This window comes from Lycorma delicatula, chromosome 8, assembly GCF_047948215.1.
Source record: "Lycorma delicatula isolate Av1 chromosome 8, ASM4794821v1, whole genome shotgun sequence".
Classification (NCBI taxonomy): domain Eukaryota; kingdom Metazoa; phylum Arthropoda; class Insecta; order Hemiptera; family Fulgoridae; genus Lycorma; species Lycorma delicatula.
Window position 1 is genome coordinate 112,106,628 of NC_134462.1, and position 26,336 is coordinate 112,132,963.

The 26,336-nt window shown below is 30.1% G+C and overlaps 3 protein-coding genes across 12 annotated transcripts in view; 1 reads left to right on the plus strand and 2 right to left on the minus strand.

The window, feature by feature from the left end:
* Window positions 1-10,826, minus strand: part of LOC142329280 (uncharacterized) — a 32,327-nt gene extending 21,501 nt beyond the window's left edge. Inside the window, exons 1-2 of the mRNA XM_075373719.1 lie at window positions 9,931-10,826; window positions 2,110-2,286 (exon numbers count right to left, since the gene is read on the minus strand). Of these exons, the coding sequence (XP_075229834.1) occupies window positions 2,110-2,286; window positions 9,931-10,053 (300 nt within the window). The 5' untranslated portion in view covers window positions 10,054-10,826. The remainder of the gene's footprint in view (window positions 1-2,109; window positions 2,287-9,930) is intronic.
* Window positions 10,827-11,778: 952 nt separating this feature from the next.
* Naa80 (N-alpha-acetyltransferase 80) lies at window positions 11,779-26,202 on the minus strand. Of its 3 annotated transcripts, XM_075372446.1 has the most exons (5): window positions 25,866-26,199; window positions 25,107-25,236; window positions 24,419-24,651; window positions 15,828-15,903; window positions 11,779-14,083 (listed from the first exon to the last, which is right to left on the minus strand). In XM_075372446.1, exons 2-5 carry the CDS (start codon window positions 25,205-25,207, stop codon window positions 13,735-13,737), a joined length of 759 nt encoding a protein of 252 aa, XP_075228561.1. In that variant the 5' UTR covers window positions 25,208-25,236; window positions 25,866-26,199; the 3' UTR covers window positions 11,779-13,734. The 3 variants fall into 3 exon arrangements, with proteins under 3 accessions (XP_075228561.1, XP_075228562.1, XP_075228560.1); XM_075372447.1 differs by lacking the exon at window positions 25,107-25,236 and having other exon boundaries at window positions 25,866-26,202; XM_075372445.1 differs by lacking the exon at window positions 25,866-26,199 and having other exon boundaries at window positions 25,103-25,216.
* Window positions 26,158-26,336, plus strand: part of MED6 (mediator complex subunit 6) — a 32,142-nt gene continuing 31,963 nt past the window's right edge. For 6 of the 8 annotated variants that reach the window (XM_075372456.1, XM_075372459.1, XM_075372458.1 and 3 more), the window contains exon 1: window positions 26,158-26,271. The gene's annotated coding sequence lies outside the window, so the exon portion shown is untranslated. Of the gene's footprint in view, window positions 26,302-26,336 lie in introns of all 8 variants that reach the window. The other 2 variants (XM_075372449.1, XM_075372451.1) reach the window with 2 other exon arrangements.

The following is a 26,336-nucleotide window of genomic DNA, read 5'->3' on the forward strand; positions in this document are numbered from 1 at the left end:
TCAACAGATACCTCTCCGATATGGTTGCACCTTCGGTCCAGCTACTCTGTATCCCTGAGCACTCAAGCCCCCTCACCAACGGCAAGGTCTCATGATTCATAGAGGAGGTGCTGTACAATATAATCTCAATTTTTTCTGTTCCACTGCAACTGCCAACCAGTGAAAGCTTTCAAGTACAGCTACTAATGAGCTCTTTTGTAAGTCTATTATTCATTCATTATCTGTATTATAAACAGCAGTAAATTGGGAATATATTTCTACCATGTAATTATTATGAACACTAAATGTATTGCTACATTAAAGAAAATATGTTTAGTATCTTTAATATTAAAGGTTTCAATTTTACATAGAATGTTTCAGCAATGGATTTAAGTGTTTTAGGGTTATTCACTGGATCTACATGGTAACAACAATTTTATTGAACTTTAGTAAGCGGTTTCATTAGTAAGCGGTCCCCATATAGCGCACCTCAATAACACATACCTTGCATTATAGCATTAGCTAGTGCATCTCAAAAATTACCCTTCATTCCTCTAAAACAATGAATAACAACAGTAAAGATGTAATTATTAAATAAAACAATTGGCCAACTTCTGCTGTGAGACAACAACCTTCGGTCTTTCATATAAAATGATCTGAATTTAAATCCTGAACAGGCTTGGTATTTTTTACATGTTATGAAAATTCGTCTTTTATTTTCATCAGTAATTTTAACTTTGTGTAATCCTGAATCTATTTAAAAGAGGAATTAATAAAGAAATTGAACTTCATAATTACTGATTAAAACAAGTATAAATCAGGGTAACTTTATAAAGAACCCTTTATTACACGGTAACAATAAAGATGATGCAGCAGAAGAGTATTACTACTTTTTGAACCACCAGCACAAATTATAGGATTGAATTAGTACTGAAAGAATATTAAAAATGGGCATAGTAAAAATATTAAAAATGGGCACATAGTTCATGCATTAAATTTATTTATCTTAAATTTTTAACACAACATTAAACAAATGCATTCTACTGTTGAAAACACATTCCAGCATGTTGTTATTTATGGTCTTTTGATTTCCTTGGTAATGCTGATTTTTTTTATTCAATTGAGCTTGGTCTCTTTTCACAAATTTTTGCTTTTAAAAAACCCCAAAAAAAATTAAACTTCTTTAGGCCTGTAGATCGTCATGGCCAATTAATATATTCAATCCAAGAAATCAATCAAGCAGGAAATTGTTCATAAAATAACCATGGGTATTTTTGCATCATATGTTGTAGCTTCATGTAGCCATAATTCATTATTCTCGTTTTTATATGTGACAAGTCAATGGTTGAAATATTCTAGAACAGCTTTATCAGTATTCTGTTAAGCTCCAATTGTCAATGTTTTGATGTCTTCTTTAAAGAACTAAAAATAAATAACTCCCATTGTCAAATTGTCAATCTTTCACTCCACACCAAACAGTTAACTTTTCACAATGCAGTGGTGGTTTATAAACCATTGATTGAAATTGTTTTTAAAAGTATTAGCTAATATTGTTCGGTAACACACACTATTAAATGGAAAGAGGTTAGTGTAACAATCAAGAAACATCATGAATTTTTCTACAAAAAGTCAAGGCAGTTCACCGGATAATTAGCAGAAATTTCTGAATGTTTTAAATTTTGTGTGGGTAAAAAGAAAGATTATGATGAACACATAGTGTGTATAGAATGTAAACTGTATGTAAGCATTTTTTGAATATATTGACTGACAAACTCAATGAATGCTTTTACACCCAGTAAAAGCTTTGGAACGGTACAAAAGCCAGTTCTTCATGACTACTTCATGTAAACTGATTGGAGTGCAGAAGGAGGTATGGTATATTTTATTTATTCCACTTCAGCTTCTTCCATTATAGATGACATAAAACTTTTCATATTCTACTGTCACACCAATTATTTTATCAAACAATGAAAAATACAAAACAAATCAACAGTAGAAATTATAAAAGCGTTCTGAGTATGAGACTTAAATACAGTAATTAACCCATATTGTAATCAATATGTTATACAATACTGATACAAAATAAGGTAAAGAACACTAACCAATATAAAAAAAGTACAGAATAATTACCTGAAACTCAAGTGGTGGGTCAATGGGTTCAATAGTAATATTATTCTTTTTCTTAACTGTGTTAAATTGATCATCATCAAATAGTAAATCATCATAATGGTTTTCTTCAACATCATCAGCAGCAGCAACAGGTGACTGTAGAATACATTTATCATAGTCATCATCACTATCAGCCAACTGAAAGAAAAATAAATGCAGCCATCTGTATTACAAAAACTTCACTAACATGATAGCATATTTATACACAAAGTTTATCCTAAAAGCTGTGAGGGCTCATTTTGAACAGTCATTAATTTCTGCTGTTAATTACTGACTGTGCAGCAATTATCTCTTTTTCAAAGGTTGACACATCTATAGGACTCAAGGAGTTTCTTCTGTTACACTGTTCCTCTCCAGGTTATAGTAATATATGTCCCTATGACTATATATTGATCAAGTAAATATATTGGTCATAAAAAAATTTTAAGTCTTTTTTTAAGTTTTGTACCACAAGAAGGTATTAAAAAAGATCAATTTATATAAATTTTAAATATTTTGTGAAAAAAAATTCTATTCCAATGCTCCCAAGTCTAAAAAATCTATTTTTATCAAATGGATGTTTGTGCACATGTATGTTGTCTTGTAATTGGTCTTATAAATCTGGACCCTGTTGACAGATTTAAGAAAAATCTTTGTAGACCGATACCATCTTTGGGTGGATGTATTAAATCTTTGCAAAAATTGGAAAAAGGAGTGGGGGTGTTTTGAACAAAATAAAATTTCAAATCTTTACTGGGGCACTTGAGCAAAAAATTTTCTTATGAACATTGACATTTTTTTTAATAAAGATGACAAATTACCAAAAATGTTTATTTAATATTCACCCCCTCATACAGGTTACAAATTGTGCTTCCAAATTAAAAAAAAAAATGAAAAAAATGTTTTCAAAAAATTAATTTCATAACTTTAACCGGCATAGCCAGGAAGGTTATGCAATTCATTGATGGCTTTTTTAAAACTATCTATCATTTACTGCTTCCTCCTCATTTACATGCAAACTTTTAAGATTTTAAAATCAATAAGGAAATTGATGTAACTACTGACTCAGAAATTCAAGTGATGATAGTGCATTTTTAAACTTTAAAATGTGATACTGGCCGATGTTCAAAGACAATTAGTTGCTATGTACTGTGTTTAGCAAATGAGAGAAATAAACAAAAATGGTGTGAATGTTCAATTAAACTAATCCATCCAGATTTAAGAAACAAGATTTTTGCAAATTGAGTAATATAATACATGTTATATGTACAATGAGCCAAACATGTTAACAGAAAACCACAAATGCAAATGACATCTCGATTAAAATCTGTTGAATATTAAGCAGAAGGTGATGAATTTTTTGATTCAATTGTTACTAATAATGGAAAAAAAGGCTGAGAGCACTTCGGAGACTAAATGCTTCATCACCATTGAGAAAAAACCATGGGATTGCATGCAAAATCTATTTATGCATAAGTTGATGAAAAGAATGGGATTAGATTGTGCTTTTCTGACTAACTTCATGCCGCAGAAAAAACAGTAAGTACTGTGTAGTTTACAGTAAAACACTCTGGAATCTGCAAAATCAGTATCAAGATCAGTTGAATAAAAAGTTGTTTCACTACAGTATAACAAATAATACACTGCATTTTGCAGACACGACACATTTGCAGAAAAAATGAAAGCAGACAATCTTCAATCACCCATCATACTCTGGGGGTTATCTTTCATATGTAAAAAAAAGTTAAAATTTTTAGAGGAAGCAATTTGCAAGTGATCAAGGATTGTAAGAAGCTTCTAAGCAATGAATAAATGGGTAAATGCCATAAAAATATGATGAATGTATTTTTAAGTTGGTGAATCTCTAAGATGAATACATAAATGTCATGTTTTTTTATGTTGATTGCAATTTGTATAATAGGCTAAGGTTTGTACAATATAAAGACTATTTTGCAAAATACTTCATTCACAGGTGAATAAAAACTTAAAAAGTTTTCACAAGTTAACCTATTATATTTATTTCATTAATAAATACAAAAATTTTACATTTAATTGAATAATTATGCTGAAGCAATTTTACTTTAAGTTTAGTTAAAAAATGAGGGAAAAAAATAACCTACATGCAAAACATTTTTGATAACATACAGATTATTCATAGTCTACATACATCTTTTCCTTTAAGTGGAAGCATTCACATTTTTTTGGGAAAAGTGTAAACGCACTTCAGTATGGCATAGCCACATGGATTGTCAATACTGCCGCCACTGTGCTGTAATTAATTTATTTGCAATATTTCATTCCTCAGAAATCATTTATGCGAGTTGAATCCTTATATTTATTTTGGTATAGTGTACATTGATTATTATTTATAGTGTATGTTAATAAAGTTACAAATACCAATTTGTAAAAAAAAAATGTTTAAATAGAAAAACCAATAAACATTGTAACCAATTAAATACTGAAATGCTATTGTTCTGACAATAATCTGCTGCTGCCGAGTCGTGGCCAGTGGTCCAGTAACTGTGGTGTTACCGGCAAAAATGTAACAATGTCATTCCAGCCCATACAGAGGTGCATTTACACTACTCTAAACAAAAATGCAAATGCTAACATTTAACAGAAAAGGTCTGCCTACACATAACAAAATATATTTTTTTTATGAATTTAAAAAAAATAAAACACTGATGATGACTTTTTAAAGATTGAACATGTTTTGTTTTACAATTATACAAATAAAAACACATCTTTTTTGTGTAATCATTACAATAATTATCTAAATGTGCTTTTTAATGGTATAATATTGAATTGCCTACACTTAATAAATCTTTGTTTTATGGGAGAGAGGAAGTTTTAATTCTTATGTAAAATGGAATGAAAATTTAATTTTTTACTTAAAATCTGCTTTGTAAGCTTTCATTGCACAAATAATAAAGAAAAGTTAATACCTGCTTTTTATCAGGTTTGGTTTAACATACTTAGTAAGTAAGAACTGGTCAGTGAAGCATGAAAAACTGATGAATATAAAAAAAACGAAATGTATTAAAGCATAACTAAATAAATAAATGCTCTAGATAGATTACTTGGTACTTACGTATTAAGGCCACCGCAGCTACAGCTTTATTTAAAAACAAAGTAGTCAATCAGATTTCGGTGGAAAATGGGCCGATATAGAGTTTAACATAGATTCAAAACAGTCTCTTTATTAATTTTAATAAATGGTTATTTATATTTATTTATTTTATAAATATAATTTAACCAAACTTAACCTACGCTCGCTAACCTTGACTAATTAACAGGAGTGATTTGATCATAATAATAAATAATTGCAATAATTACTGAATTTATTAAATAAATACTCAAAAAATTACGGTGTTAATTAGTCAACGTTAGCGAGCAAGGCGAGTGTAGGTTAAGTTTGGTTAAATTATATTTATAAAATAAATAAATATAAATAAACATTTATTAAAATTAATAAAGAGACTGTTCATTTTCCACCGAAATCTGATTGACTACTTTGTTTTTAAATAAAGCTGTAGCTGCAGTGGCATTAATACGTAAGTACTGATTAGTTCTTGCTCACAATCTTAATTTTCAAATTAAAAAAGGGTCAATCCATTTGAAGTGTCCCAAAAAAACATAAGCTGGTTGCTTGACCAATACAAAAAAATTTTAACTTACCCAGTTGTTTCCTACATGTCTCAGGACCTTAAAACTTTTTTTTTAAATTTTTTATTTAATCGGTTTACCTGTGGCAGCCATTTTTGTTCATAACAAAAAAACTATTGGTCCTGGAAGTATGAAACAAAAAACAATTTATTCATATTTTTCAGGATAAAGATTGATCCAGTGGTTTATTTACCTATCTCTCTTCTTTCTATGAGAAAATTATCAATGAAGCTGAACATGAAAAATGATAAAATTTCACTTTTGGTAATTTTTTCTAGAGGCAGGTATGGCATACACAGTTTGAACTATTTTTTATATGTAGGTATATATTAGCAGTTTTAACATAAATAATATTAAAGATGATATACTTACCCCTAAATTCTTACAAATTTCTGAAAACTAATTTTTTTAAAAAATTCACATTAGCACAACTTGCAGTGTTTTTGTAGATGTTCTGTGTATGCCATACACAGAACATAAAAGAATGTCCTGTGTATTGTACTAATAAAAAAGTTATAACCTCTCAAAAAACATGAAAAACCTGTTAAAAGTGATACCATTTTTACTCAATAAATAAGTGCTCCAACGGGGGTTTCTTGTCTTCTTTGCACTTTACATTTTTTAAATTTAGCCCCTATGTTGCTGAAGTTTTCAATATTTATAAAATAGTTTATTTTTGATATTATTAATGACAGAAATTGTATGAGAATGATCCATCAGTGTACTTAGTTCAAGTGATCATCTTTATTTATGAGAAGAAGATTGACCTGGATTTCATTTTCAGAAAATTTTGAATCAAAATGGAATTCAAGATTTTTTTTAATTTTTCATATCCCTTATTTATTTTAAATTTTAATGCTGATGGCCTTCGATCTGTGATTAATTTTTTCAATTTAAATGGAGGGGATATACCCAAAATGCTACAAGCAGCATCCAATTTTCAATATTTTGTTTTGTAGGGCAATGTATTGCTTCTACGTCTTCGCATTCATAGTTTTTTGTCTGCTGAGAAAAAATACTTTTGAAACAGTTAATACAAAGAGACTTTCTAGGAACTAAATTTAAATTTGGAAAAATGTATTCTTTAAGAGCTTGCTGTAATGTTTTTCGTCTTAAGTTTTTCTTAACTGTTTTTTTTTAATAAATTCTCAAAGGGTTATAACAGAACTGTCCATACAGGCGACTGAATTATGACAAAAACCTTTTTTCATGATATTTACAAGCACTAGTGATATCTGAATTAACACAAAGAAATAAGTTGTTGGCTTTCATCACTAAATTCAGAAATTTTAATGAGTTCTTTTGGTACTGTACCATACTTTATGACACTATTCATTTACATAAATTCCTATGGAACATTGTTCTTCCATTGTTTTATGTGAAATTAGTTGAAAATAATGTAAAGATTTAACTGATTTTAAAATTTTCAAATATAATGTTATTAAGTAAAACTTATTTATTTAATAAACACTTCCAAACACAGGATGAAATTTGAGACACTCTGTAAAGATGTAAACAGGTCACTGACTAATGTCAGACTGACCAGTCTGTAACTGCAAAGCTAAACGATGCAACAAGCATAAATGAGCATGTTGGAACATGGATTTTCCTGACGACTGGAACTGACTTCAAGCACCTGTTACAATTTGAACACTGCAGTTGAATGGTTCAAACAACTAAACTGGTTATAACAACCAATGGTTCAAACTTGAATCAAATAAAAATATTAAAGTGCAAGAAGACAACAAAACCCCTTTAAAGCACTTATTTATTGAGTAAAATTGGTATGGCTTTTTGAGGGTTTTCATGCTTTTTGAGGTCATAATTTTTTTATAAGTACAATACACAAGACATTTTTTTGTTTGCCATAAAGATCTACAAAAACACTGCAAGTTGTGCAAATTTGAGATTTTTATCAACAACCATATCAGTTATTTGAAGCCAAAATTTGAATTAAAAAAAAAAAAATTAGTTTTCACAAATTCGTAAGAATTTAGGGGTAAGTATATCACCTTTAATATTATTTATGTTAAAACTACTAACATATACCTAGATATAAAAAATAATTCAAAATGTGTATGCCATACATGCCTCTTGAAAAAAATTACAAAAAGTGAAATTTCATAGTTTTTCATATAAAGTAAATTTTCTCATAGAAAGGGAGACAGGTAAATAAACCACTGGGCCAATCTTTTACCCTCAGAAAATATGAATAAATTGTTTTTTGTTTCATCCTTCCAGGACCAATAGTTTTTTTATGATTTTTTTCTGTAAACCCTTACAATCAGAAAAATAGGTGTGTGCATTATAACAAAAATGGCTGCCACAGGTAAACTGATTAAATAAAAAATTAAAAGTTTTAAGGTCCTGAGACATGTAGGAACCAACTGGGTAAGTTTCAATTTTTTATGAATTGGTCAAGCAACCACCCTTGGGTCACTTCAAATGGATTGACCCAAAAAACAATAATTACAAAAATCATAACTACATTCATAATCAAATTTTTTACAAAATCTGTCATTAACTCATTGAGCCTCATGTTTTTAAATTCACTCACTAATGCATCTTGTTATTTTTAAAATTATTTATACAATCTTTAAAAAACACAACTAGATAATTATATACAATTAGGGAATTGCCTCTGACTTTGATTAAATTTGTAATATACCTTATTTAGTACCTAAGCTATATGTTATAAATAAATTTTTCCATTGGAGATCACTTTCAATTGAGTTAAGTTGTAAGTTACCCATTACCATCACCAAAACGTTGGTAATTCAGCACTGTACAAGTGTAATATATATTATTTTCAGACTAAATAATCTATTATTATATAGAATTATGGACTTAGCTTAACAATCAACCAATTTAATATTTAATGTTAATTAGATGAGGTTAGCGAGTGTTAGGCTATGTTAATATCATATAAAGTACCTGCAATATGAACAGTATGTACGAACAGTACATGGAATCATACACCTAATGTAATCTTGACCTAAACCTAATTAAACTCAGTTAAATTTCACTTAAATCAAGTTATTTATTCTGTAAGTAATGAAAATTGCATATTTATAAAAAAACCACACAAACTTAAATTTATCTTAAGTGAATTTCATCTCATTCTTAACTTAATTTCATTGAAAACAAATTATTTAGTCCAAAAATAATGTACACATTTGTTCAGTGCTCAATTACAAAATTTGTGGAGAGGATACTATGAAATTTATAAAATATAAATGGGTGAAAGGTGTTTCCAATGAATAATTTCAATTGTAAAAAATAATAATTATTACTTGGTATAATCCAAATTTCATCAAAATTATATATAATTACAAATTACAAAAAGTCAAGTTAATTATTTAGTTGTGGTGCCTTACCCTGAAATCAGAATAAAAACATATCAAATTCATTCAAAATTAATATTTATTCATTTAATGAAGTATTTTTGGTCTTGGAAAATAGAAAATTAGTAAAAATTTACATAGTGATACAAATTAAAAAAAAAACAAAAAAAAACGAAAACTCAACAGAACTACTAAATAAAAACAACTACTAAACAACTAAAAACGAACAACAAAACAAAAAAGTAACACAACTATTAACAAAAACTGCAATAATAACCACGAATACTCAGAGCAAGAAAAACGCAACTGCAATCATCAAGAGCTGAACCTAACCTAATTATTTATTACGTAAATAATCAAAACATTACTGTTGATTAGTCAAGGTTAGCGAGCGAAGCGAGCATAGATTAAGTTTGGTTAAATTATATTATTTATTTTCATGTTTATATCTTTAAATATAATGTTTCACTATGATATAAGTATTTTTTTCGATTTTCATTGTGTTGCGTTATTTGTATGACTGGAAATTTTTACTAATTTTCTATTTTTTGATACCCAAAATAAATCATTAAATGAATAAATATTAATTTTGAATGAATTTGATATGTTTTTTTTTGTGATTTCGGGGTGAGGCACTGCAACTAAGTAATTACCAAAGTCAATCCTAGTAGCTAATCACTTGATTTACAGAGTCTATAGTTTCCAAATTGAGAAAATGCTCAAATGATAAATTTACAAATCATTACATACACACAATAATTACAACAAATGAAATTAAATGAACAGTGAATACCTCCATGGTGTACTGCCAGTTGCTGCTGGAACTAGATAAAGAATCACTAGTTGTCAGTAACAGACCACTATCTTCACTAGACATTCCAGACCATGCGGACGGACAAATGGCAGGCGATTCCATTATACATTATAAATAAAAACTGTTACAATACAATTAACATTTACTTATATGGTGACTACATATAAGTATTTCAATAGTTTAAAAAAAATACCATTGCAAGTTAATCATTACTCAAATTTTTACATATATTCCAAACAAAGTGTTGAAAGTGAGAAACTGTGAAGAAATATACAATTTGAAATACGGAAACATTACAACTGGCGGTGACTATTTGTCTATTATTCTTAGGCCATAAAAATTTGAAAACAACCTACCTAAATGACTTAAAATAACTGTCAATAATGTTAGATTATTTTAATATACCACATTCATGATGTAAACTATTCGTTGGATTTTCTTTCAATAAATAGATAAAAGTAAAACTACATCATGATGAAAGTATAAAAACTAGTTAACTTTTAAGAATTAAAACCTAACCCTTGTTATTAGTTCTAAATATTCTAGTTTGTGTTTATTATAAAACATAATCATCATTTACAAACAATTATTCTCAGAATGAATTGTAAAGTGGTGCAAAAAAGTGTGTAATATCGACAAACATCTAATTATTATTTTGCCCCATCCTCATTATTTTTAATAAAAAGTTGTCCCCGTATTATAATGCTTATTAAAATTACATCGATGTCCAAAAGAAAACGACTACACTTTCAAAAAAAACACAGAATGATATACTTAACACAATTTTCACTTTCCATCCCTAGATCACTCACAATTATAACTGAATTCTAAATTGCAAACAAAACACATATCAATACCATTTGATTAAAAAAAGATCCATTGTTCTTTACCGTCTGCTTCGATGACCCAGCGGTCAATGCCTCGTAAATAGTGAAAATCCTATATTACATTTTCCGTTTAGATTATTTTCATTTATAAATAAATTAATCACCCATAATTATTTCACTTAATGTTTAATGATCTATCTGACTGTTTATGAATAAATTTAAGAATATATACTTTAAACTATTTAAATCTTTATTAGAGCGACTCTACTGTCAAAGGGCGACAGCAAACCTTCAAAGTTAAGCTTAATTTTGTAAGGTTTGATTCGATATTTTCAGAATTTTGTAACATTTTTTTTGGTATTTTTAGACTTTAAATCTATTTCAGACATTTAATTTCACATGAGCTTCATTCGCTCACAAGAGTTTACTACATGCACGAATTCATGAAATGGCCTAAAAATAATTAATTTAGCTACATTTTGCGAAGAGGAAGAAAACTTTATGAAAATTTTCTTTATCGGAGCAATAAAATACAATCATATGTGGCTGCGTACCAGATTTTGGGTTAAGGGGGCAGTTTAATTATTTTAAATAAGAAATTAAAACATTTATAACCTACAATCTACGCTTTATGAAATATAATCATGACGTCACCTCTTCATTCTTACTGCTGATGCGTTATTTGTTAATATTAAATTCGGTTTCTATAAGAACGCCTTTCAGAAGTTACATTTTATAAGCATTTTTCATAGAAAAAATCTTATCAATTAATTCCTGAGTTACACTGAGGTTTCACTTTCAGTCTCGGTCAAATATATACCCGAATTCATGGTCAATGGTTCGCTAAATCCCAAACCAACGAAAACTACCAACACTAGGTTGAGAATTTTTGGGATGAAGTTTACAATGTCATTTATGACCGAGTTTTATTTTAATATTACATAAACTTTTATTTCAAAAGTGGTATGTAGGATAATACACATAAAAGGTAGAATAAATATGCAATTAAAAATAAACATTTATTATACAGTAAAACATTTTAAAAATCACAGCCACACAATTCACAAATAACAACCCTATTATAAAAATTATTGATTAAAAAAAACATGGCAGTGTTAACAGTTAGCTATAATTAAAAATAATGTTTGTAAATACTATAACAACACTCAGGCAATTTTACAAACTTATAAAGTATATTTATATAACAGAGAATTAATACAGATAAAGTAAAAAATATATAATACATTATTATTAAAAACTTAGGTTAATATCAGCACACCTTACACTTTCTGAATTAATTAAATTTTTTTTCTCAAATATAAAACAACTACTTATATTAATGATATTTAATATCTGAGATATAAAGTCTCTATCTGACAATCCAGAAATATTTGAACTCTTTTCAGGACGATTCTAAGTTCAAATCACTACAAATTTATCATAAAAAAAGAGGGAAGAGGCTGTAATTGGAAGTCAGTCTTTAGTTGTTGAAATCAATAAATAACAACATATCAGTGTAATAATTTCAAAATAAAATTATTACTGACCAACACGCAAGAGAAATTTATATGAAATTTCACTCATCCTATCTTAGATGTCTTTATCTTCAGTTTCAGTCAGTTTATTAGTAATATCAGTAATAAAATTACAGACCTCTGACCTAAATGCATAATGGTGAATTTATTTATGTCAATTTATTCTGGAGTGATACGTTTTGTTATTCTAGAGTGTATAATTTTCATATTTCTATTTGAAAACTACAACTGAATATATATCTATAACTGAAAAGAAATAATAATAAAATTCACCAATCTCTGTGGTGGAGTGACAGCGTCTCAGCCTTTCATCTGGAAGGTACTGGTGGTACAAATCCTGGTCAGGCATTTTTCAGATGCTACAAAATTATTGAATTTCTACATCCCATGCAAAGCCAAGCTTAAGTGGTGAGATTTAAAAAAAATAAATTATCCTTAAAAAATATACAAAAATTACAGTAAATAATCTCAATTCATTCCCATAGTGAATTTTCTTATCAAACCAAACCAATAAAAATTATAAAACTAATGTTTTTTTGTGATGCATTAAACTGAATTTTTCAGATGTTTGCATCTCATACAAAACTAAAAAAAAGTATATTTATTCTTCTGATTTTTTTGTAAGAATCATGCATTAATATTTAAACTGATTTCAAAAATACCTACAAAACTGAACTTATTTTAATGTTGACTGAGATAACCATATCTGTAATTTTCTTTCTAGGTAAACTTAAAATGAACTCACAAAGCTTAATCATATATAAATTAATTTCAAGAATATAAAATTTTCAATCAAAAAATTTTTGGAACAAAAAATACATATATATATTTTGAATGACTTAACTTATCTGTAGAAAAATATTAATTGTACTCTTGAGATTGTATTTTACCATAAAATTAAAGCAAATATAATTCTCAGCAAATATAATGCGATTTATAAAATTTCAAACCAGGCTCTATCTCCACATGGAAAACATTCTTTTTGTGGTTTACAAACTACGACTATATTTAGTTAAAAGATTTCACGATGCAAGAATTAAAGCACATAAAATTTGAAATATTTTTATTGAGATTTTAAAAAAATACTTAGAAGAGTTATCATGTTGGTAATAAATAATGGTTAATTCCAGATAAGTCTAACTTTCTAAAATATCCTAAGTGCCACTGAACTGTCATGTGGATGTCTTGCCTCAGACTAGGTAGTTTTTCTTTGTAATTTTTTTTATCCAAGTTTATTCTATTTTATACATCAAGCTGAATTTATTCTTTCTTACATTAGAGATTACTCTATTCAGTTATAATTTAGCAGTTGGGACTAAATAAAAAAAATTCTTTTCAAGGTAACTACTAGTTTTTAATTTGTGCTGTTAACTAAATTCATGTGATATGATTTTTCTTTTTTTAAAAGAGATTATAAAATATTAAATAGTTTTATACATGAATGTTTTGTTTGAACCTATGGCATTTTTTTTCTTAGTTACATCATTGGTCTGCTCTGTTAATGGTAATGGTGGAGGTGGTGGCACAGAAGAATTTGTATTACTAATTTCTTTTTTTTTGGTAACTTTGTCATTATTGGTGTCAATTTTTGATGACTTTGTTGAAGGAGCTGATGATGAAGGTGATGATACTGACAACTGTTTGAATGATGAACATATATTATATGGTGTTCCTCCAAATACAGGTATAGGCTCTGTTTCTGTATAACCTAGGTGACTATAAAAACCCTGCTTGTCCACAGTAGTTAAATAAATACTACTGATACCAAGTCTGTAATCAAAGATGAAAAATAAAATTTATACATAATTTTAAAATGATAAATACAGTAAACTACTACACATTATTCTGAAAAATTGAGTTTCTAAAAAAAAGGAAAGCCAAGGCAATTTAAAGATATACAAGAAAAAATAAATAGATAAATCTATACAGTCAATCAAACATTAAAGAAGAGTTAAATTATGTAATATCTAACTGAGAAAAGATAATATCAAGTGAACAGATTACATTATTAAGTGCAGATTTTCTAAGTGATCTTTTGAATTGAATTTTTACACTTGCATCTTAGAAAATTTAAAACTAATTTAGTTAGGATTTTTTTGTTGTTCTAGTTTTTTTAAATTTATTTTCCCATCTCTTAATTATTATTATATCTCTTATGTATTATTTTGGATACTTTCATCCTATGCTAGAGCTTTTCATTAATAAATCTAATCATAGAATGTCCGTAAACTTAATATAACATCCTGACAACAAATTTAGAATGTGATGTAGCAATCTGTAAAATATTCTGTATCTAATGAAAACATTACACTGTTATATTTGATTCATTATTTAGAAAAAATATTTTCATTGAAGCAAATGTATAACAAAAGCTACTTTTGTTATACATTTTTGTTACCAAACATCAATACTCCAGGAGAAAGCAATTTAAATTAACACTTATAATATCTTGGGTGCTTTATACATGATAAAAAGACTACAGCATACAAAGTGACAAATTAAGGAGTAACATCTATTGAAAAAAAAAAAAATTATTACATAACTTCTGCTCAGTAGGGAATGTAGGATGATAAAAAAAGTTGATTAAATAAAAAAAGCAGACCCCTAGACCCTTTTAAGATAAGAAAAAAACAAATCTCACCAGACTGATTACAACTGACATACATATACATGCAAATGCTCAAAAAATTTAGAATCTTTTGCAATGAGATTCAAATAACTGATTAGCTAATTTTGTTTTGAATTATTACAGGTTATTCTGTAACTGAGGGAAAACACTGTTTATAATGGAGTGTTTCATTTAGAAACACAAGCATTAATTTGCTCCTGGTTTTTCCAATGGATGTAAAGCATCTGAGTACAAGTGGTGCAAGTTAGTTTCTTTTCCTGAGTAAAATAAATATCATTATACTGCCCAGGCCTTATGGTAAATGCAGTGAAGGTGTCATTTACATTTAAGTGGGCTTGACACGCTTATATGACACTATATTTTTCTCACTGAAGAAATTAATGGGAAACTATTTCAGACCTTATTTTTCTCATTAAGCTGGTGTGCAATTTTTATTATTACAAGAATGTTATGCCATTTTTGACTCGCATTAAATCATCTACACAGAAATTATCCATCGAGCATATATGCATACATTATAGGTTACACAATAATGTATTTCTTTTTACCTTAAGCAATTTAAGAAACAGTACTTCTACTTAAGTGAATAATGTGAGAGAATACATTAACTGATAAACACCAGTCATGTGAACTCATGCTTGTTACGATTTGAGTTCTACACTTATTTTGATTTTGTAAGGGTATAACACAATCTCCCAAGAATTGGTAAAATGTTGCCAGTTAAATAAAACAACAAATCTAATTAATGGAAAACATTTACATCTGCAACTGCACTCATTTTAATTCAGACTATACATTTACTACTCTGATTATGGTGCATTATTACAGGAAAACATCTGTTTATCAATGAATTAATGCAAATAATACAGTAATAATAAAACTTACTGTTTAACAAATAATTCAGTCTGTTCCATTAAATATTTACCCCATCCTTTTCCTCTATACAATTTATGGATTATTACTGCAACAAATAAAACATTCCAAACGTATTAAAATAACACCCAACTATGATAAAACTGTTGTACATAAATCAATAAATATCATTTATTATCTTTAAAATGTTCAGAATACCTTTTTTAATTTTATAACAAATTAAGTAAATTAACAATTATTATAAAAAGCTATTCATTTTTAATTATCTTGGAAGTAGATAGTTCATAGAAGTATTATAATAATTATTTATTACCCAGTATTACAAGTTTCAGTCAACCTTATTGTTCAACTAATACATCAAAATGGCTATGAAAGAATTTACAGAAACTGTAGGAAAATTAGAAATTACAAAATTTAAATACTGGGAAGTAATATTTTATTAGATGGAAGAAGCTTAATAGATTTTAAAAGCAGAATAGCACAGGCCAAAGAAGTGTTGTGCAGTAAGAGAAGTTTACTGGTATCAAAGTTTTGTTCTGATAACAAGGAAACACCTGGTAAAAATTTTAATTTTTTGTACCTGTGTATGCCTCCAACACATGGGCCCTAAGAAAAACAGAAAAGGATAAACTTCAAACTTTTGAGATGGTGGTGAAGAATTTTGTTTCTTGACAGAGAGAGTGAAAAATGAGGAGGTACTAACAAAAAAAGATGAAAAAAGAAAATAAATATCAACAATTAAAAGTAGAGGTATGATTGACCACTTGCTTTGACATTCCAACTGGTTTACTAGATGCTACAGACTAGGTGCTACAGGATTTAATGGAAGAAAGAAAAGTTAGAGGAAGATCTAGACAAGGGTTCATGGATGAGATGAAGGAAGGAGATTTAAGAGACACTTTGATTAGAAAACTGTATGTAAGACCCATCTTATGTTATGTTATAACTCCTTAATTATATCTCCTTAACAGATAAGGAGTAACTCTTTAACTAAATTTTTAATCTCATCAACCCAAAGGTTGAGGAGATTAAAATATTATAAGTTTTATAACCACTATAATAATGTGCTATATAAAATATAGAACAAAATCAAAACCACACCTAATTGCAGTGACAGAATCAACTGCTTATTCTTTTTTTTAAAGAATGAAGAAAAAATCATGTTATTGCCTAAAAACATAATCACTATAGAATGCTGCACTACAGCTAATTATAAAGAATAACTTTGGTAGTGAAGTTGTAAAATACATAAAACAAGACAAAAACAAATTTTAAATATTGTGTACATAGCAAACAGAAACAAAAACATATTACAAAGAGATCACACAAACCGCTGTATAAATTAAATATAACACAGCATCACTCAAAAAAGAAAAACAATAGAAAGAACTAAAGCATTTGTAAAAATAAAAATACTGTATTTACTCGCATAATTTACACGCTTTTTTGATTAACATTTTAATCTAAAAGTCTATGCATGATTTATGTGAGGATATGATTCTACATAGGTTTATAATGAAACTAAAATGTGATATTCAGTGAGAAAATGATACTTATTTGACTGAATATTAAAAAAAATTCAGGTGTGTGAATACGTGAATAAATATGGTAACTTAATTTTTTAATATGTAAGCAATAAATACAAAAACACATCCATATAGTACACATTATAGTACAAGTAAAGTGAGGTCAGTATGTGAAGGGCTCCAATAAAAATAAAAATTCACTAAAATTTTGAGAAAATCTGAAGATCTAAGAAATTTTAATAGTTTATTTATTTAATTGATTCAATCTTCAAGTGGAGTGACACCATTATGGCAACATTTGGAATTTTCCAGTTTACAATTATTTTACACCACACACACATGTGCGCGCACACACACACACACCAGAGACAAACCCTGAGTTTTTTAGATGAATTCATAATCTAAAAAAGATTTTGCTTAATATCCCCCCAATAGTGTATGCTAGTTTAAATTGCCAATTGAATATCACATAAAGCATACAGCCACAGAAAATGTGATGAATTGCTATGTAGCAGTTACCTAAAGAAGATACTGGCACATTAATTCATTAACAGGTGACCCAAAAGAAACTGCACCAGTGTTTACAAAATTTAGTTTATTACATTCAAATAACAGTGATAGAAACAGGAATAAAACTTACATAAACAAATTTTTATTTACAGGAAATTTTCAATATGGCCATCATTTCCCTCTGTCATTTGACATGTTTGAAAATATACACTAAAGCACCAAAGGAGTGATTGAATTTACAAAAACAGTTACATTAATTTTTTCAGTTCATCCAGAATATGATGATTGTTCTTGTAAACAGATTCTATCATTACTCCCCATAAATAAAATTCTAGTTGTAAGATTTGGGGATCACAATGGCCAGATGTACTTTGAAATGAGTCTATTTTAAAAACTTCATGCAGAAAATTTAGCGAAACATTGGCTTTGCTCTATCTTGTAGGAAATATGCTCCACCAATTTCCATTTGGGTGGTCAATGAAAGAATAACTGATTTTGGTGCAGTACGTTCTGAGTTAAGTGTGTTCTGGAAAAAATGAATGATTATCCACTTACGATATAGCATATTAAGCTCTGATTTTTTTTGTCAAATATTGGTCATTCCAAGATCTCATGAAGATTATTCATGGACCACACCTGACTGTTGACAAGGCCTGACAAATGAAACCACATTTCATCTGAAACAAATATTACATGGAGAATGTCTTCTCCTTTTTATTTTATAAAGTTTAGAAAATATTGGCAACTTGGTTTATGATAATATGGCATGTTTAGGAAAATCAGTTTTGAATAATTGATGAATTGCAGTTATTTTGATTGGGTATAATTTTTGAAATGTATATATGAAGTTGTAAATGCACATAGCTCTGTGGATAATACTTTTGATTTCTGTTATGCCAATTTTCTGAGAGATTTTATTATTTCTACTATGAGCTACCTATGAGCTACACTATCAGAATTATTATCCAATTTTTCCTTCATGAGAATAGATAATCTTCCAGACTTGGATGTATCTTTTCTCCAGTTTAATACGTTTCGCATACTAATATGATTTTACAAATTTTTCTGGAAAACTTTGATGAAAGATTTCTGTCACGTATTCTGTGAAATCAACACCACAACAAAATGCATTTTCAAACAAAAAAATGCAAACTTCAAGTATTTAAAACTATTATCACGCTCTGGAAACAAAAGGTTCAATGGTTATTGAAATAAAAATTATTGTCAACAATGAAACATGGAAATCAGCAGTGAACAAAATAAGCTGTTAGTTTCACTGTTGACAATAACAAAAGAACAAGTTTTTTTACTGAATCATATTTTACTGATTCAAAAACATCTGGATCATGTTTTTGTTTAGGTATACAGTTACATCTGGGATATTGATGTAAAGAATATATGTGTCAATCTGGTGTGCACAGGAAGTTAATGGCACAGAACAACTTCTATCACACATTAGTACAGTAATTTTTATTTGATGAAACTTGTTCTTGATAATGGACACCTACTCATTCTGCCATACTGCCTTCAGCTGATGTTTCATAATGCAAGATAATTAGAATGGATTGTGTAGTAATGAAATTACAGGCTGAGTGGATTATACTTTTAGAAATGCATTAGAAGAATCACAGCACACAAGAATACAGTGGCTTCTATCCAAGATATAAATTCACAAGTATAGCAAAAGGTTCAAGGGCAAAGGGCAATGCAAACAGGCAGACCAAACATTTAAAACCCCTGACATCATGAATGTATGTATATATCCAATTGAATCATCTAATTTAAATCCATGAATGTAATCAGTAACATCTGAATTACCTGGTACAGAACAATTAAAAATTCTTACAAGAATATCAGTTTGATTAGTTATTTTCTCACAGGATGTTAATTGTAGTTAAAAATTGTAGTTTACAAGATGATTGTAAAGTTATGCAACCCAAATTTTTCTGCTTTGTAGGAATGTAGTTAAATTTGTAAAAGATATTTTAATTAGGATCATCTTTTTTATCTTTTTTTCAGAGACCATCACAGCTGAACAGTATCAAGAAATAATCATGTAGTTTATAGTTTTGCTAAATGCTGATGAACGTGATTGCTGGCTACAAGATAGAGCAACTGCACACACAGCGAACAGTAGTATGCAATTTCTTCATGACTGGATAATTTCTTGTGGTTTATGGCCTCCTCATTCACCAGACCTGAGTGCTCCCAATTTTGAACTTAAACAAACAACTTAAACAAAATATTAAGGACTGTATATCAAATATCACTGCTGCTACACTGAAAAAGGTCGCATACAAAATAAAAAGTGTTGATGCATGCATTGAAAATCATAGTGGACCAATTCCCAGCACTTATTATAAACTTTTAAATAATACTTTTGTAAATGTTAATATTATTTTATAAATTAATAAAAAGGCTTTCTAAAAAACAATTTTTGTCATTTGGGTCGTGTTACTTCACTATCACCTGTTGTATTGACAATGAAGTAATACAATGTCAGTATTTCAAATTCCACAGCAGAATGAATATGCTAAGCACAAAAACCTGTAGAGAGGTGTAGATTAGGGCATTTGTTAAAAAAATTGTGGAGACTGATCCACCCAGAAAGAAGAAGAAATAGGGAAAAGGTGCTCAAACCTTGTTCACCTTGTTATACCTTTTGTTCACCTCACTGCAGTTGACCACCCTAGTCAGGCCCTGATTTCAACAGATCTACAGAAATCAACACTATTATCTCAAGAATCAACTGAAGTTTAGAATCTCAGGGTAGCTCAGAAAGCATCTTTAAAACCCTAATATCACAGAATAACTCTTTTCAGAGCCAGCATGCCTCATTGTCACTGCTGACTTAATAAATGACCTCTTTTATGATACTTTTTACTCTTTTATTTATTTATTTATTTTACTTGATACTCTTTTATGTACTGTTCAAAATGCCTCTTGTTATTCTCCAGTACAAGTTTTAAGGCAAGGTAATTACTTAAAAAGTAGGTTTTAAAAAGAGTTTAGTAATTTCTTAAAAAAGTATAGAAGCTATAAGCTATTATATATAAAATATTCATGGCTTTTATTTATCCTCATTCAGTATAAATACTGGGCCCAATATATACTAATGGAACATTTTCAGAAAATGCATTATTTACTTCGGGTTAATGAATTTTAATATGCCAAAAGACTGGCTTTTATACCTAAATAGCAATTAAAATGGAGTTACTATTATAAACTTTGTTCATTATATTTTCCTTAAAATTTTACTAGAAATTTCAAATACAACTAATCTAGATAAATCAGGTATGGATGATCAAAATTAATATATTTTTATTATTATTTTTTTTTATTAGTCAAGGAAGGAAACTCATCCAGTGTGGTTGTGCTGTTCTGAGTTCTGTGTTCTTAGTGTTTTTTGGACGGTTTTTTTTTGGATATGTAGTGTGGATTTATCGGTTAGTGTTTTATGGATGTATGTACAAAATTTTATGATTTTTGATTAACGGATTGTGCTGCTCTTCGAGTTTTTTTAGTTGCTACAGGTTATTCCTATATTAACATAGAAAATCATAACCTATCCAGTGTTAAACTTTTCTAAGATAATAGAGAAGCTGGTGCTTGTCTATTATTATGTCACCGTTGAGAAGTAAACAAGGACACTGAAAATTTGTTGTATAAGAAATTTTTCTTACACTGTTTATAAGGGAACTTTCTTTTTTCCTGTGTCTCCTCTACAGTCCATCCTATTCCAAAATCCTCCCAATTCTATGCGAACTGGGTCCATTCCAAACTTTTACCACTCAAATCTTTTGATCCCAGAACCTGTCTGATACATTTTACAGAATTTCAGGACATGAAGATGCTGGTAGTTAAATCTTCTGGAAGGTTGCATGCTGACCTTCTTAGAACTATGAAGAACCCAGTGACTGCTGACCAGGTTGCTGATGTTCTCTTGTTGCGACGAGGCAATAACGAGGAACTTAAAATACGTGTTAAAAATGCTACTAAAGCTGCTGAGTCTCTCAAAACAGTGATGAATGCCAAGACATAGCTGGGTATTGGAGACAGAAAGTCTTAGCAACCGTCTGTTAATTCCAACTGATTTTACTGGACTCGCCCGGCAGCATCGGCTCTACAAGAGAGTCTCCAAAGAGGGATGTTCCGAATTGAGGGAGTCTGTGGCTGTTAGCCTTATTGGTGTTTCTTCTCCTCAAGTACTCATGGATAGTGGCCAAAGAATGTGAGAGGAATGTGTTATCATGTCATAGTGACATGATAGCACCAACAGGAAAACTACTGGTGGTCCTCCCGTCTAAATTTATTGAGAGGTAGATGCATTGTATGTAGACAAATCTACCAGAGAGCGGTTAGGTGTGACGTTCTTCATTTCAACTTGGCACGAGAGGAGTACTTGTCCTGCCATTGCAGCTTCAAGTTGGCTATCAGGAAAGCCAAAAGAGACTCTTGGCAGTCTCTTTGTAAAGAGATAGATAACGATTGGGCTTCAAAATCTTCATGGGGCATTTTGGGTGTCATCTCCCCATCCTCACTACTGTGTAAGTAACTTAGAAAAGTTGGCCAGGTTCTTATTTCCAAAGGCGGCTGATCCTCTTCGAGTAGAAATTGTTACTGAAGAACTTCCCCTCTTTGAGCTGCATGAGCTTCTTTCTGCAGTGCAAGGGATGGGACTCCAAAAAAGCCTGGGACTGAATGGGATTCTGGTAGAGGTGGTGAGGGTTGTCACAGAGGTAGCTCCCATACTGGTCCTTAATGCCATGAATTTCATGATTTCACAAGATCAGATCTCTGATAGCTGGAAACTGTCTAGACTCGTCTTTATCAAGAAGCCTGATGTTCTAGCTGTATCAAATAAATATCGACCGCTGTGTTAAATAAACAGCTTTTTCAAACTATTTGAAAAGCTGTTGTGGACCGATTGCTTCAGGAGATTGAAGCAAAGGGTGGACTGAGCGACAGGCAGTTTGACTTCTGACGTGGGTGTTCCACAATTGATGCTGCCAATTTTATTACGGGCCTGGCGGCTGCAAATGGCACCTGGTAGAACAGAAGTATTCCTGCAGTGATATTCCTGGATGTTCAAAATGCATTCAATGCGGTGAGCTGGGAATCCATCTTTAATGCCCTAAAGAACAAGGGAATCTCTTCGTATTTGCAGAGAATCATTCAACAATACTTGCAGAATAGAAGGATAGTGTATGAGCTTGGAAACCAACAATTATTCTTTGATGTCCAGTGTGGGATTCCGCAGGGCTTGGTGGTTGGGCCTGCCCTGTGGAACCTCGTGAATGATGGTGTTCTTGGACTCCCTTACCCCAAAGGGGTCTCTGCAGTCACCTTTGTCGACAACTTGGTGCTTGTTGTCATCACCAGGGAGGAATTAGATGTTATAGAGAAGTGAACAAGCTATTGTTATGGTTGATGATTGGTTAAATAATCATGATCTGAGATTGGCATCTCATAAGACCAAAGCTGTTGTTTTAGTTGAGAGGAGGCGTTTAGTGCTGTTTCAGTTTGAGGTGAACGGGCACGTTATTACTCCCATTAATGAGGTCAAGTAACGGCATTCTTTTACCAATCATGTTAGATATGTAGTCAAGCAGACAGAGAAGGCAGTACAGGGACTGAGCAGCCTGCTCAGAAACATTGGAGGGCCAAAATCCACCAAATGGAAGATATATTCCTGTGTCGTAGCATCAATCATCCTTTATGGTATCCTGGTGTGGTGCAAAGTGCTCAACTTGGCTAGGAATGTATGCAGGCTTGAGAGCATACAAAGGCACGTGGCCCTTAGAGCTTGCTCAGCCTATCGCACTGTGTCCGCTGAGGCAGTTTTTGTACTTATGAACTTGCCCCTGCTGGAACTTCTGGCCAAAATGTGTTGCGACACATATGAGAGAACTGATAAAAGGGAGTCATATGACCTACCACTCAAGAAGGTAGACTGAGCATGTAATTTTTCGTTGCCATAGATGGGAGACTGTTAAGTACAACTATAGGCATTTGAGCCCATTAACACAAGGTAACACTAGATGCTGAGTGATGAAGAGACCTGGAACTCCATCTCCAGAATGGTTAGCTGCATCATCCGTAACAAGGAACTAGAGGTGATGACAATAAATTAGCCTGTGTAAATACCTTGGTTTCAAGAGTCTCTTACAACAATCTAGAAAATGGAAATCTAGAAATGGTCAAGAGAGTGAGGGGGGAGACAGACAGCTTCCTGTTGAGCTGTAGTTCATTTGCGCTTGCATGGATGGGCTACAGTGATGATGCACAAACACTCCTGAACCCCTGAGCTCAAAGGCACCTCCTGGGGCTGTGCAAAGCTTTATGGCTGGGTCAGCCCCGGGGGTGAAGGAATGATGAGATAGGAGCTTTAGTTGGTAGGAAGCGGGAACACATAGGCTTTTACTAACATCTAGCCGGACTTGTGTCCGACACTGTCCCACTTGTGAGGCGTGCGTAATTGGCATTACTTCGATTCATTGATAACAAAAAAAATATTTTTATTGTACTGCAATAAGTAGTATAGAAAAAAACTGTAATGATGATTACCTGATTCAATGAAACATGCATCCAGTAAAGAACAAAGCCTTGATATTTTACTATGACCTACAACAACTGGTGTACAAGGTAATGTTGATATGTTTTCTTCCATTGATTGGTCACATTTGTCAGATGTTTCTTTCATGTTCAAATCATTTACTTCAACAGACACTTGATCTGGAGTATAAATCATTATTAAGGATGTAGGCAAAGTATCACATGAAGCTTGAAAACTTCTTAACCTGCAAAAAAAAATATATAGAATAATATTTAATAACAATGTCTATATTAAAATAAAAAAATGCAATAGACAAAACGCACACATAAATTAGACAGACATTACTAATGGTCAAAGATTATGGGAGGCTGGCTATATAAAACAAGGAACAGAACAAAGAAAAAAGAAACAAGTTTTCAACAACGAAAGCTTTCAACAGTTATAACTCAGTGATTTGCTACTGATAAATGGAAGTCAAAACTTCAGTGGTTCAGGCATCAAAAAATTTAGTATTTTATTATTATTACCAACAGTGTGTAATGGCTTTATTCTTTAACTGTATTTCGTTAATACTTAAATTAAATAAAAGAAATTATAATTGCTGTATAGTATTATTAAATGGTACTAGTTATTTTGGGAATTAACTTTTTTGTTGTTAAACATTTGTTAAATATGTTTAATAATCTAAGTCTTACCTACCTAGCTGTTTCGCTCCTTGGCCATTCTGAATTAAGTAATCTAACACACTCATTAATATACTCATTATGTTTATGAAGAGGAAACACCTGTAAATGTTCCATCCCATGACATGCAAGTTAATTCTATACACCTGAAACAATGAATTTATGTATAGGTAATCAAGTAAATATAATACAATACAAAAAAATGAAGAAAAATCATAAAAATATTTTTTATGATAAATAATTTGACTTAGAATATACTGCTAACTAAAATTCCTCCCAGTATTTTTGAAGATGTTGTAAGTACTATTATGTCTTTAAAAACTTAATAAATGAATCGTTTAACAACGTAGAATTTCCTGGCTACCTTAAGCCTTCCACTCTTATTCATTTACAAAGAACAGATTTTATTCCTTTACTTAAGAAAGAGATCTCTTTTGCTCTTGTAAATTATTGCTGAATAACATAACATTATGTTGTTCAGTTCTAATCAACAAACGCACTGATCTGATGATTTCTTACTGCTGTAAACAGTAAATACAAAAATAAATCTAGATAAAAAAATATATAACTATGTACCTGGAGATTGTGGAATATCTTGTAAATCAATAAAACAACTCTACAAACACTTGACTTGCTAAGCAAAAGTTACAGTGTCAAACTAGCAATTGCTTTTCTAAATTTTAGTTAAAAAAATAACTTTTTTAATTAGATGTATTAATATATAAACCATAGGTCATATTATTTAAATATTATGTAACAGTGAAAATCTACTCACCAAATTTGTGCTAATGTTGTTCTCTCTTTGGCTTTGTTTAATAATAAAACCCTTGATTTTCAAATGTAAAAACACTTTTAATTACGATAAAAATAAGATTTGTATTTCTTAGAACATTCATTTTGCTAATGGGATCTCTTCAACGGATACCAAAAACAACCCCCTCAAGTGCAATTAATAAAGAAGCACAAAACATAATTAATTTTGAAATATAAAACGGTACCTGCAAAAATTTACCACAATTCAGATAAAATAATTATTAAACAAAACTTTATTTTAAGTGAAAACAAACGTAAGTTACAAGAGCGCCATGACGTTCCACCAAGTATAAGCAGCTGATTTTTTTGTAAATCTAAATCAGCTGAAATTGTTTAAGGGTTGAAGCGTGGTTAGCTGTCAGTATTTGGTATCATATTTGATTTTTTACTTATTACAAGTAACGTTTTTTAATAACTTATTGCTTTCACGATA